Source organism: Carassius auratus, chromosome 15, assembly GCF_003368295.1.
Source record: "Carassius auratus strain Wakin chromosome 15, ASM336829v1, whole genome shotgun sequence".
Lineage (NCBI taxonomy): Eukaryota > Metazoa > Chordata > Actinopteri > Cypriniformes > Cyprinidae > Carassius > Carassius auratus.
The window spans coordinates 10,037,205-10,049,339 of NC_039257.1; the positions used below are offsets into that span (position 1 = coordinate 10,037,205).

Genomic DNA, 12,135 nt, shown 5'->3' on the forward strand with positions numbered 1-12,135 from the left:
TATGGCCCAGTGAATGCAGGTGTGTGTTATCACAATCACATACAAGGGAGATCTGAATCATAAAGGAGGGTGAAGGCACAGAGGAGAATGTGATACAGTCGGGCCTCTACAAAGTGATCAGACAGTTGGATTTGTGCCCTGAAGGTCACGGCTGTTGAAAAACCTTTCCCCATTTGTCATTTGGTTCCTTTGTTTCCTCACTGTCCACCCAAGGCAATCAGAGGCAGTCCTCTTTTTCAAAGATTATTCTGAGACACTTTCATTGTCATTGAATCCTGTATGGGTGTGACATAGCGGAAAACTTGTTTAATATAGCATGCATTCCCAAAATATTATATTTTTGTGCATCCTGCCTTGATCTGGGCCCAGTTTTCATGTTGGAAATATACAATACAAAAATTGTTTATCATACAAAAGGTAAGGTATATAATAAAATGTGTATAAAATGATCAATATATAAAAGGTGCAACAGAGGGTTAAATAGAAATGAAGGGTTTGTCAGACAGCGATAATCCAACAGCTCCCCACATGCACCTTTACCCAATCTCTCCATCTTGTAACAATACAATGTAATCCCCAATCCATATTTCCTCTGTTCCACACGAAAGCTGTTATCACGCTGGAGTGACCAGGTTAAATGTGAAAGGAAACAGATTTTGTTGCATGTAGAAACCCAGCCTAAGCCTTAATGTCAAACAAACAAAGCTTAATGTCACATGGTGCCTGTAATCCTGACGCTCGGTCCGCAGCACTATAAAAACATGCTGGCATTAATGGGACCATTTCAGTGTCTATTCTGAAGGCATTAAGAATATACTGAGAACAATAGCTCAAGTGGAGCCAGACAGCAGTCTCTATAGGCAACACACCCAACTGGCACTGTGCCATATAGGCTTTGTTTATTGCATTACACCCCCCACTCATTCAGCCATAATGTAGTTAGATTTTTTTTTAACTCTGCCTTTTTTTAGAAGGATCAGACTACTTTTAAACACATTAGAGGGTCACATAAAGCTAATATGATTATGTAATATAAATATAAGGTGATTCTGTGGGTTTAAATTAATGCAATTTGCTGCCTACTTCCAATCTGTCAAAACTTTTTCATCACTCTGAAACTAGTAAACTAAACAATATTTTATCTTGCAAGCAATGATTGAACTAAAAGTCAAATATTTGTATTCTTCTGTATACTTCTAACTTGTGTGCGTTTATAGTTTAAGTGGATTACATTATGTTACTTTTCTTAAAGGCGCACTATGTATATTTTTAGGTGGTTTTTATTCATCCCATTATAATTAATTTATTTATTATTCTGATTAACTGGCTAACTGGTCATGTGTTTGCCTTAAACATTTGATGTCACAGCATTTGTCCCTGATTAGCATACATAGTGTTTTTATAATACTAAATTAGTTTGATGCATTTAGATGTTTATGCTCTGTAAAACAGCTGACCACTGGCAGAACGTGCTTTATCAAAATATAAACGCATTCCTAGTAGTAGCCTAATAGTAGTAGCTTATTCAACTATGAAACACTGCTGGTCATGTGACGTAATCAGCGACACCCATGACGGGGCGACCCGCTCCATGTAAAATAAAATTGCTTTCGAACACATGTATAGGCTATTTCGTTTTTATCTCATGTAAGGATGTATAAATGTAATACTATTTCTGAAAAGTGTTTATTTTTTATGTGTAAAACTTCCTACCAAAATTGAATTTGCTTTAAGAAGGCTAGTAATCCAAGCATTTAGGCTAATGAACAACTGCTGTAATGAAACACTATTAAAAGAGGTAGGAGACAAGTCCGATTTATTTCAGCATCAGCCTAAAAGTATTGCAGATGAATAATATCTTCTGGAGAGGGCGTTCCTTTCTCTAAAACAGGGATGATTCACGGGCTCGAGCCAGTGTGTGTGTGATGCGACTCCACACAGAAAACTATCTGACAATCATCAATCTCAAAAGCTGTTCTGTGGCACACCACTGAAATGAGCACAAAAATGCCACAAGACTGCATGAGTGTGACAGGCGGATACAGGTGAAGAGTTGACTGCGAAAGAAGACCTATTGCATAATCATACGGAGCACAAAGAGAGGCAGCGAGGGCGCTTCGTTTTGAACTATGGCGGCAACACACCACATTCTTCTGACATAAATTGTGATTATGGGACAACGTGCCATCTTCGAGAACAGCGACGAATTACTGGCTATAAAAACCACCCTTTTTCAAAACTTTGAAGTTGAAACAATCGCTATCAGAGGCTGCCTGTTTTTTTAGGCTACTACCTGTGCTATCAATTAACACTAACCTGACTCGCTTCTTTCATTTGGTAGGGCTTTTAAACCAAAATCCGGAAGCTTTTGGAGGTAGGCTATTTGTTGTTTTTTTTGCAGGTTACTCAACTGCAGTCTCCGAAGCCGTTCAAATGCTGGAATGGATTGCTGCTGCTTGTTTTATGGTTTTGATGGCCATTCTCTGGCCAGTGGTCAAGTGTCTTGGAGCGGAGAGTCACTCCACGCTGCTGCTGCCGCGACGCGAGAGCCGAAGATCCGCGGAGAGATGCGACTCGAAACCAGAGGGGCAAGGTGAACCAGACGCGCTCGCCTTGATCTGCAAACCCTCGGCGCTGGCAAACTACCTTCTCAAACATTGCATGAGTTTTTGCAAGTCTTTATCGATACCAAAATGGAACTGGCGAATGATGTCGTCTTTGCAGACTGTTTTCGGCGCTTTGTGGCCGTTTGACTGTCCGGTGCATTTCATTCGAGATCATTTGCAGTTGAGTGATGATGGACTCGTGGCGTTGGACTGGGCTGTTGTTGGTGCAGCACATTACAAGAGGCGCAGGACCTCCAGTAATTCCACAAGTCCAGTTCTGCTCATCATTCCCAACTCTTTTGGGAAAATCACCAGGAATGTGCTCAAGGTAATGGTGATCTTGAAACATTTTTTCCCTTTTTAGGATTAAAGAGTGCGGTTCTATCTATCTATCTATCTATCTATCTATATCTATCTCTCTCTCTCTCTCTCTCTCTCTCTCTGTGTGTGTACATGCATACACACGCGTGTTCTCTTTGACCCATATACAGATGATCAAAAGAACCATGATCTTTAACCTTTGATAGATAGATAGATAGATAGATAGGCCTATGAAATGTTTAAGTATTCTCTTTGACACCTGTTCAAAAGCTTAAAAGAACCAGTTATGACCTTTAAACTTTGGCCTTTCGACCTGTTATGCAGCTTAGCAAATTCAAAAAACGAATTTGGATAAAACTTTCGCCATTTTTTCGCCATTATAGGGTATTATGAGGCAAAAAGTATTTCACCTGAAATGCTTAATAGCAACCAAAATATCTTAACTGGTTTCCTAAACACATGTATAAAGCTTTTCTGGTGAGATGTGTAGGCCATTCCAGATGTGTGTCTGGTGTTTATTTTTCTTTTCCTTCATGAAAAGGAGCAGCTGTTGATTTCAGGAGTCAGAATAAAGTCAGTGGTTTACAGTACTTTGGCGCAAAAATGGTATTTTTCAGTCTAGTCCATATATTGTGCATGTACAGGTGATGATTAGCTTGCATGTGAAACCATTTTATTGTCCACATATACTGTCTATGGGGTGGGGTTATATTTAACGGACATGAGAAACATAGTTATTAACAATGCCAAATTAGTTGTTAACAGAAAACAATGCATTACAATCAAATGCAGAGGTATTAATCCTCAGGGGCAAGTAGCAAATTAGTATTGAGAATACATTATGAAACTGGAGTACATTAAAGGTGAAGTGATTATATTCCATTTGACTGTTTTGCATTAGGGAGAAGATGCTGGCTGCATGACTTTTTCATTATTTCAATTACAGCATGCATGAAAGACCCCCTCTCTGACTCTTTGCAGTAGAGTCAGAAGTGAGTCATTCCTCCTCACCCAATTTGGAGCTCGCTCCATATTCCAGACCTAAAGCCCCAGGCAACTTTAAGTAAACTCATTAGCTTTCACGCTCCATCATGGATGATTCCCAGAGAAATATGCTCTGTGCTCACCGGAACTTTGTTAGCTGTGTATTGTGGAGAATATAATCAGTGTGTCAGCAGGCTCCTCTGCTCCTTCTTTTTTTGCGGGACATGACTGAGAGCAGTAATGGTGGAAGTATCTTTGTTGACAGATGGCATATAAGAGACAATTGTTGATAGTCAAATGCCAAGAAGTCAGTGGGATCTTTGCTCAACCATTTTTTTGCGTTGTTGTGAAAAAACTATTTCTGACAATGGGTCTCGATTAGACTGACTAAAAATGTAAATTAGCAGAGACTAAACTTCTTTATTTTTTTACATAACAGTGAAGTAATGCATATGGTTCCCCTTCAGTTTTATATGTTTGGCTGGGTCTGTTTCAAGGCTGTAATACGCAAGTCTGTATGTTCAAATAGACACATTTTAAGGTGTTGGTTGGGGTTGAGAGCTAGTCCACTTTACGGTTTCCATACGTTTCAGATTAATGCTATTTACGGGGTGATCACTGCGTGCTAGGTGTGAGGCTGCATCCAATTTGCACTTCGTAAAGCAGTGCTGGACTGCAGTAAGAGCTAGTGTGTTTCCTGACTGACGTAAGTAAGGGACATGAAAATACTGTGGTGAGAGGCAGATCCTGTTTCTACATTAAGTCATTTCATTTGCATCTTGGAACAATTAGACATTTGCCATCATGAATAGAACAGAAGAATTACTGTGCTTTTTCGTTTTTGTTTTTTTTAGTCTTTTTGTTAGTGTACTCCTAATAAGAGCATATAATGATGACAGAAAATAACAGGGTGAAGAGGAATAGGATGGGTGTTTCAAGCCAGATTTGAAATCTTATTTCTCATACGAGCTCCACATCTCAGTTTCTGGTCAAGTTATGATATGTTGAGAATAAGGTATTCAAGAAAAAAAAAAAAGTTCAGCACACCTGCTCTTGGTGATGAATCCTACATTTTTAGTTACAGTATACACACTGTGCTGTGATGTTTTTGGGCCTGTGCAATTTATTCCTTACATTTATATCATCTTAACATCACTGGAATTGAATCCTTAAAAACAGTCGTAATTTAATAACCGTCGATCTCAAAATGAAAATGTATGTTTCATACTGTATATTATTGTGCTGCCTCAATTTACTTAAGGATTTAAAATGACTGAATTTAATGCTTGTTTAAAAATATTTTTTTAAGGTTCAGTATAGAATTTTATCATCTGCTATGTTTTCCTCGATCTCACTCTAAGATTATGGGAAATTGTGATATTTTGCACTCTGTCAGATTATTATTTATTTCTAAGAATTCTTCAGACTTGTGGAATTTGGCGGCAGTGTTGCTGGTCCTTCCATCAAGTAACAGAATTTAGCACAACCCTGATATTAACACAATTTGGCTACAGAGAAAGCTACCCGACCACATTATGGTAGCAAAATACACGTTTATGTATGTGTGTATATTTAAGAGTGTTATATGGCTGCGTCCTGCTTCAAAATATGTATATGTTATAGTATCTATTTTTACTTTAACTCTAAACTACTTATTACAGGTGTGGATAAGAGTCAAGTAAAACATCTCTGTTTATATGCACAAGTATGACCCCTGTGTGCTGTATCTGGCATGTGACGCTTTCTGTTTTTTTCTTTTCTCCTCAGCTCTGTGAGGCAGCTCTGAGTCACGGCTATCTTCCTGTGATCTTCAACCGCCGGAGTCAAAATGGGACGCCGCTCTGTACTGTGAAGCTGCAGCAGTTCGGTGACCCGACTGACCTGCGGGAAGCGGTACGCTACATTCGGTACCGACAGCCAGCGGGCCAGATCTACGCTGTGAGTGAGAGCACCGGTTCAGGACTCCTGCTGTCCTACTTGGGCGAGTGCGGTTCCTCCAGCTACGTGACGGCTGCGGCTTGCCTCTCTCCAGTTTTCCGCTGCCAGAGCTGGTTTGAGAGTGGCCCGGCCTGGCCGTTCCACTGGGCTCTTGTGCTTTACCAAAAAATCTGCCTCAGCAGGTAGGGTTATAGGGAAGATCCTGTTCCTCTCAGTTTATATCCTGAGTTTATATTCAGGACTGTTTAGAAATGGACTAAACTGTCATGTAGTCTTTTTTTTTGTCAGTTTTAAGTTCTGTTTCAGTATTCACTTACAGTAAAGTTAAAAAGAAGTTTGAAAAACCTAAGCAGTGTTGTAGTGTAAGCGAACATCCTGACACTGCTGGTAGCATATCAACATATGTTAAATTGTGCTGTGCACTTTACTCTCAATAACAAAAATAAACCGTTCTTAACAAACAGTTAAGAAAGCATCTGATGGGATATTTTTGCACAACCTCTACAATGCGGCGCTCCACTCAAGTCACATTTACGTATATCACACTTTATACAATATATTGCTGTAAAGCAAGCAGCTTTACAGATTTAACATTTAACATAAAAAAACAGTGTCAGTGTTGCTTTCAGTTAGAATTACAAAGTCAATTCTATCCAAAGCAGTTCTCCATTGTTTTTACTCGTGGACGTCTGACCTTGACAGACTGAACAGAAGAGCCCCAGAGCACACGTATCTATTATGTAACAGCTGAATTGCTGGGAAAAAAGTGGTAATAAAAACAAGAAAAATGTGAGTCTGCAAAAAATTAAGAAATCATATACAAACACACACATTTTATATATATATATATATGCATGTATATGTATGTATATATAGAAATGTGTATATGTAACACACACACACATATATGCATACTGTGGTGGCCAAAATGATTTGAACACTAACATTTTCACCAGCAAAAAATTGTTTTAAGTCCGTTATTTCTATCTTTTGCTGTAGTGTGTCAATGGGAAATATTAGTTTACATTTACAAACATTCATTTTGCCATTTAATTGTAATAATAATTTAATGCCATTAAATGTTTTAAAGCATCTTTTGCTCTAGCTGCACTTGCGCATTGTTTTTCAGGAAGGTTTGCTGGTTTCTTGTAGCATCTTGGAGATGTTGCGAAACTTCTTCTGGATTGAGTCTGTCTCAGTTTGTTCAGTTTCTTCATGTTATTCCAGACAGACTGATGATGATGAGATCAGATCTCTGTGTGGAGCACTGACTGCTGTCAGACTCCTTGTGCAAACAAAATTAATGGCAAAATGTAAACTGATATTTCATTCTGACAAACTACAGCTATATATAGAGAGAAAATCATGTATTTGGTCAGTTTCTTGTTTTAAGGATTGTTTTTTTCTTTTTTTTTTCATTGTTGAATGGCATTATATAGATTAAATTTGAAGTTGTGTTTGTCTTTTTCACAGGCATTGGTTACAAATCAGGTGTTTCTGAAATAAAACTCGGGGTGATTCAAATTTAAATAAAACACTGTTGCCACACCGACTAGCAATGCGTATCCAGTGCTATTGATTTCTGCGATCTGTCTAAACAGGTTTCCTGCTTAGTTGTACCTCGAATCAATGATGAAAACAAAACTCTTCCTTTGCTGCCCTTCTCTATAATGATTATAATCAATATTGTGTTATATCTTTTATTGCAGGTATAAAACTGTGCTCGGAGAGCTTGTCCACACAGACAGCTTATTCTCCAGCTGCTCTTTGAAGGCAATGGAGGAGGCCCTGTTCTGTCATTCTGGCTTAAAGGGGACGACGGATGGGGCAGGTAGCTGGGAGGCGTACTGGGAACGTAACGATCCACTGAGGGACATAGATGAAGTGGCCATTCCTGTTCTGTGTGTGTGCAGCCAGGATGACCCCATCCGAGGGGAGCCTCAGGCCACGCTACCGTTAGAGCTTTTTGAGAGCAACCCACATTTCTTCCTACTTTTGACTGCCCACGGTGGCCACTGCGGGTTCTCCACATCAGACGAGGGCCCGATCGTCTGGAGCCACCAGGCTGTACTGGAGTTCTTTCGGGCCACCACTGATTTCTTTGCTGCGGAGGAGCGCGCCAAGCTGGCGGCCCGGCGGAGGGGTCTGAGTGGGCCTGGCAAGACTTTCCGCCATCGTAGTGTCAGCACATGCAAAAGACTGCCCGTCTGCTCACATAACATTCACGCCATTTACAACTGGCAGAGGTCCTACACCAGATGATGATGTGCTCAGAGGGTCCTCACTTTGTTTGGGATTATGGAGAGACTGAAATGGCCAAGAACACTGCCAGAAAAGGATCAGTTAGAACCCTTTGTCTGACCTGCTGTTTCAGCCAAGAAAACCAGCAGCTGAGTCAAAATATCTCTGTTTGCATTCAGGACTATTCAGAAATTGGACTACCTCTGTCAACAGATAGACTGCGCCTGTCTTTGAGGATGTAAAAAATTTTTTTGTGAAAACATTAGAAAGGTTACTGAATCATAGTTTAAAATTTTCACATTCAATGGCAAATTAACGTTTTAATCAGTATTTTTGATAGTATCTCTGGTAATAAAATCCTTAAAACAATGTATTTTTTTGTGTTAGATAACAAGACTTGATTAAATATCTCAAAATAAATGTATTACCACACTGGTCATTTTTGGCTTCCTAAATTTAGTAAATGGTGTACTTCAAACAAGAAGAAAATAGTTTGCTAGTTCAGTAAGTAAACAAAAATATTTATTGGATTTCTTTAAATAAATTTCTTAGTCCACTGACGATTTTTGGGCTCACTAAATTTTGTACGATTTTCTGAAAACAAGTTTTGCTTCTCAGATTTATCGTTTTAAATATGTTAAGATTTTTGAATAATACAAATACTGATTAAAAAAAAAATTGCATCACTGAATGGGAGTAAATACTTTAGCCTTAAATTTTTGTATGTCTTTTTCAAAGGGAATGGTCCAAATGTTTCAGTATTTCATTCCAGAATTTAGTGAAGATTAAGAAATAACAGGAGACAGGGGTCAAAGATGGCTAGTGGCTACATACTGGCCTTTCCTTTTGGTACTTTGGACGTTAGTACATTCGCTGCATCCGATAATGCAAAAGTGACATTCTGTTATTCCCTCTGTATAATACTGTTTTTCTGAGAGATTGCTAGTTTATTTAGATATTTCTCCACCATAAAAGGAGCTTGTGGGTTCAGAGTAAAGAGTCCGTTAGCACTGCTAGGGTTTCACATGATATCATTCTGAGGTTTCAGGGAAAGCTGGTCACTCATTGACATGGGTGGAGCTCCAACACTGATTTATTTTCCCCTCTGTTTTTCCTTTCTGCCTTTCCTATATCCATCTCAAATGTTTGTAATGTGTATCTGGTGTCTGTGAACATGGGAGCTTCAATTAAAGGGTTTCGGCTTAACACATTCATGTATGCGAGTCAGGTTTTGTTATCAAATGGGGCATCAGAATTATAGGTTATGCAACGGACTGCATGAAACAGAAATGGGAATTAATTGACTCCCACAACTGTTCCTGAGAGCAGACTCACAAAAATGACTGCAAAACTGAAGCGTTTGTTAGCATGTGCGTTTAGTCACAAAGCTCCACGCTGTCTGATCACACCGTGAATTTGATGCATGATCACACTTTTACTGGACAGCCCCAAATATAGCTTCAGCCTGGAGCCTGAGCTCAGAGAAAGGAGGTATGATTAGAAGAGACAGTCTCTGCAGTTCAAAATGGGCTCTTCCTCTGGCTTTTTTTCTTCATAATTAACCTACATACCAAAAGACATCAATTTTCCAGTCTGTATCATCCTGGAAAAACATTTTTAATATACAGGCTTGTATTGGCACATACCTGTATGTTATAGAATGCTTGAGACTGTAATATGTGACATGCAACTTTGTACTATTCAAAAGTTTGTGGTTGCAAAGATTTTTGCTCACCCAGACTGCATTCATTTGCATCTCTTCTGCAAAATACAGTAAAAACTCTAATATTGTGAAATATTGCTATTTGAAAATGTAATATTCCTAATATAAAATTCAGTTTTCAGCATCATTACTCAAGTTTTCAGTATTACATGATGTTTCATAAATCATTCTGATATGCTAAAGACGCATTTCTTATTATCGGTGTTGAAAACGGTTGTGCCGATTCATCATTTTGTAGAAACCATGTTTCTCGGGATTGCTTGATGAATAAAGTTCAAAAGAACAGCCGTTATTTGAATTAGAAATCATTATTAAATCTTTATTGTCACTTTCGACCAGTTTAATGCGTCTTTGCTGAGTAAAAGTATTGGTTTGTAAAAAATAAAATAAATAAAATCTTTTAGTGGTTTGTCTTCATTTCCACTGAGATGTCCTACAGACCAGAAAACTGCCCTTTTAGATTTAGCACTATAATTTAATTGCCCTTTTGTGTTCCCAAACATTTGTTTTCATAATCGATTATGTATGCCTTAATCAGTTTTAATAATCGTTAAGGTTATAACATTAGCTCCTGATCTGAGTTGATTGTTTACCTTGTCTATCCGTGACACCACACTGCGAACAGTCAACAGTGAAATTCAGTTAGAATATTTTGTAATACAGTATCAAACAACTGTTATTATATTGTATTATATTGTATATTGTATTATATATTGTATTATATATATAGCAAGGATTATGCTAAAGTAATAGTCAATATATGCTACTGCTTTTGACATTACTCATATATTGATAAAGTCCAGCATCTTTACATAACTGCCTTATGGTGCCATCTAGTGGATAATAGTGAAAACAGGGCAGTAATCACTATATATTTAGATCATTTGTCACGTACTATGGGTGCTTATTGGTAAGTTCTTAAAACTATTACAACTACACTTTTTCCAATCCTAAATATTTTGTCACAGAAACTACTTCCCTTTTTTCTGCAATAATTTGGTACTATAATTGTTGGTCTAAGGATTGCATAGCTGTACATTTGATTTTATGCACTTATAAGTTAAGTTAAAAGCTTACACCTGTTAGTGTTATATATCTGAATAATTTTGATTTGACTTATAATGTGTGTCACGATGTTATTATTATAGTATTTATAATGTTTTGAATGTTTTTATTATTTATATTTTTCATTATCATTAATTATTGTTTAAGTTTAGTCATTTTAGTAAAGCTTTGTCCTATAGTTACATATATTTCTAAATTGCTTTAATTTTATTTGACATGTATTTTTTTTTTTTTTGCAATTTTAACTTCCAAGGCAACATTTGTATTTTTTTTTGTTCAAGTTTTTAAGCTTTACATTTTATTTCCATTTCATTTCATTGAACAATAACAATATTATTAGGTTTAATTAACAATAACAAATATGTCAATAAGGTACACATTAATCACATCAGAGGAAAGGATCTAAAAGTAAAAGTGAATAAGAGATTTCTTATGACATTATTTGTTTGGCTCTGTTTGCAATTTTATCCACAATTCATATGCATTATAATCTTACAGGCTTATCATATAACAACTTTTTTTTTTCTTCGTCATTTGTAATGTCTGAAGATCTTTATGTTCCATGCACACTCGAGCACATTGCTTCACAAGTGTTTTCCAGCAGCAGAGGTGGACAGTAACAAAGTACATTTACTTTTTCTGGACACTTATGACTTCACTACATTTAAAAAGCATATATCATACTTTTCACTCCACTACATTTCTATCAAGGTCCTCGAAGTAGAAAGTTGTTAACTTTGAAAGTCAGTGGATGATTTTTTTTCTTCTTTGCTTTTTTCAGACAGTCTATCATTAATCACTCTTGTAAGGCTAAGTGATTTCCCAGCATTTTTTGAACACTGACCAGTTTCAAATGTGATATTTATTTACAGCAATTCAATAATAAGCTAATCTTGGTATATATTAAACACAATATCGCGCGATTTTGCAAAATTGTGTAAATGAAAATATTATCTGTATAAACCCAGAAGAAAGTGTCTCCTACCAAAGCACAATAGGTTTATGACTTGAAGACTGTTCTGTGTATGACATCAAAGTACACCGGGAGCATTTTTGAAGGTTTGTTTTAATGTTTTTACTTTACTCAAGTAATGGAATTGTGTACTAGTCCACCTCTGGATGGCAGTATGGGAAACAGGCCGAGACTATGGAAAAGCAATGCAGGCATGAGTGACAGTTACCATGACGCAGAGCTCACTCATTTTGGCTCGGAAAGCAAGTTTATATTTAGCATCTATTTTTAAGCTGAAACATGAC

The 12,135-nt window shown here is 37.4% G+C and overlaps 1 protein-coding gene across 1 annotated transcript; it reads left to right on the top strand.

Annotated features, from left to right (window-relative positions):
- Positions 1 to 1,685: 1,685 nt before the first annotated feature.
- abhd15a (abhydrolase domain containing 15a) lies at positions 1,686 to 10,100 on the top strand. The gene is made up of 4 exons (XM_026282225.1): positions 1,686 to 2,337; positions 2,402 to 2,934; positions 5,679 to 6,031; positions 7,559 to 10,100. The coding sequence occupies exons 2-4, from the start codon at positions 2,434 to 2,436 to the stop codon at positions 8,109 to 8,111; spliced, it is 1,407 nt and encodes a 468-aa protein (XP_026138010.1). The 5' UTR covers positions 1,686 to 2,337; positions 2,402 to 2,433; the 3' UTR covers positions 8,112 to 10,100.
- The last annotated feature ends 2,035 nt before the right edge of the window (positions 10,101 to 12,135 follow it).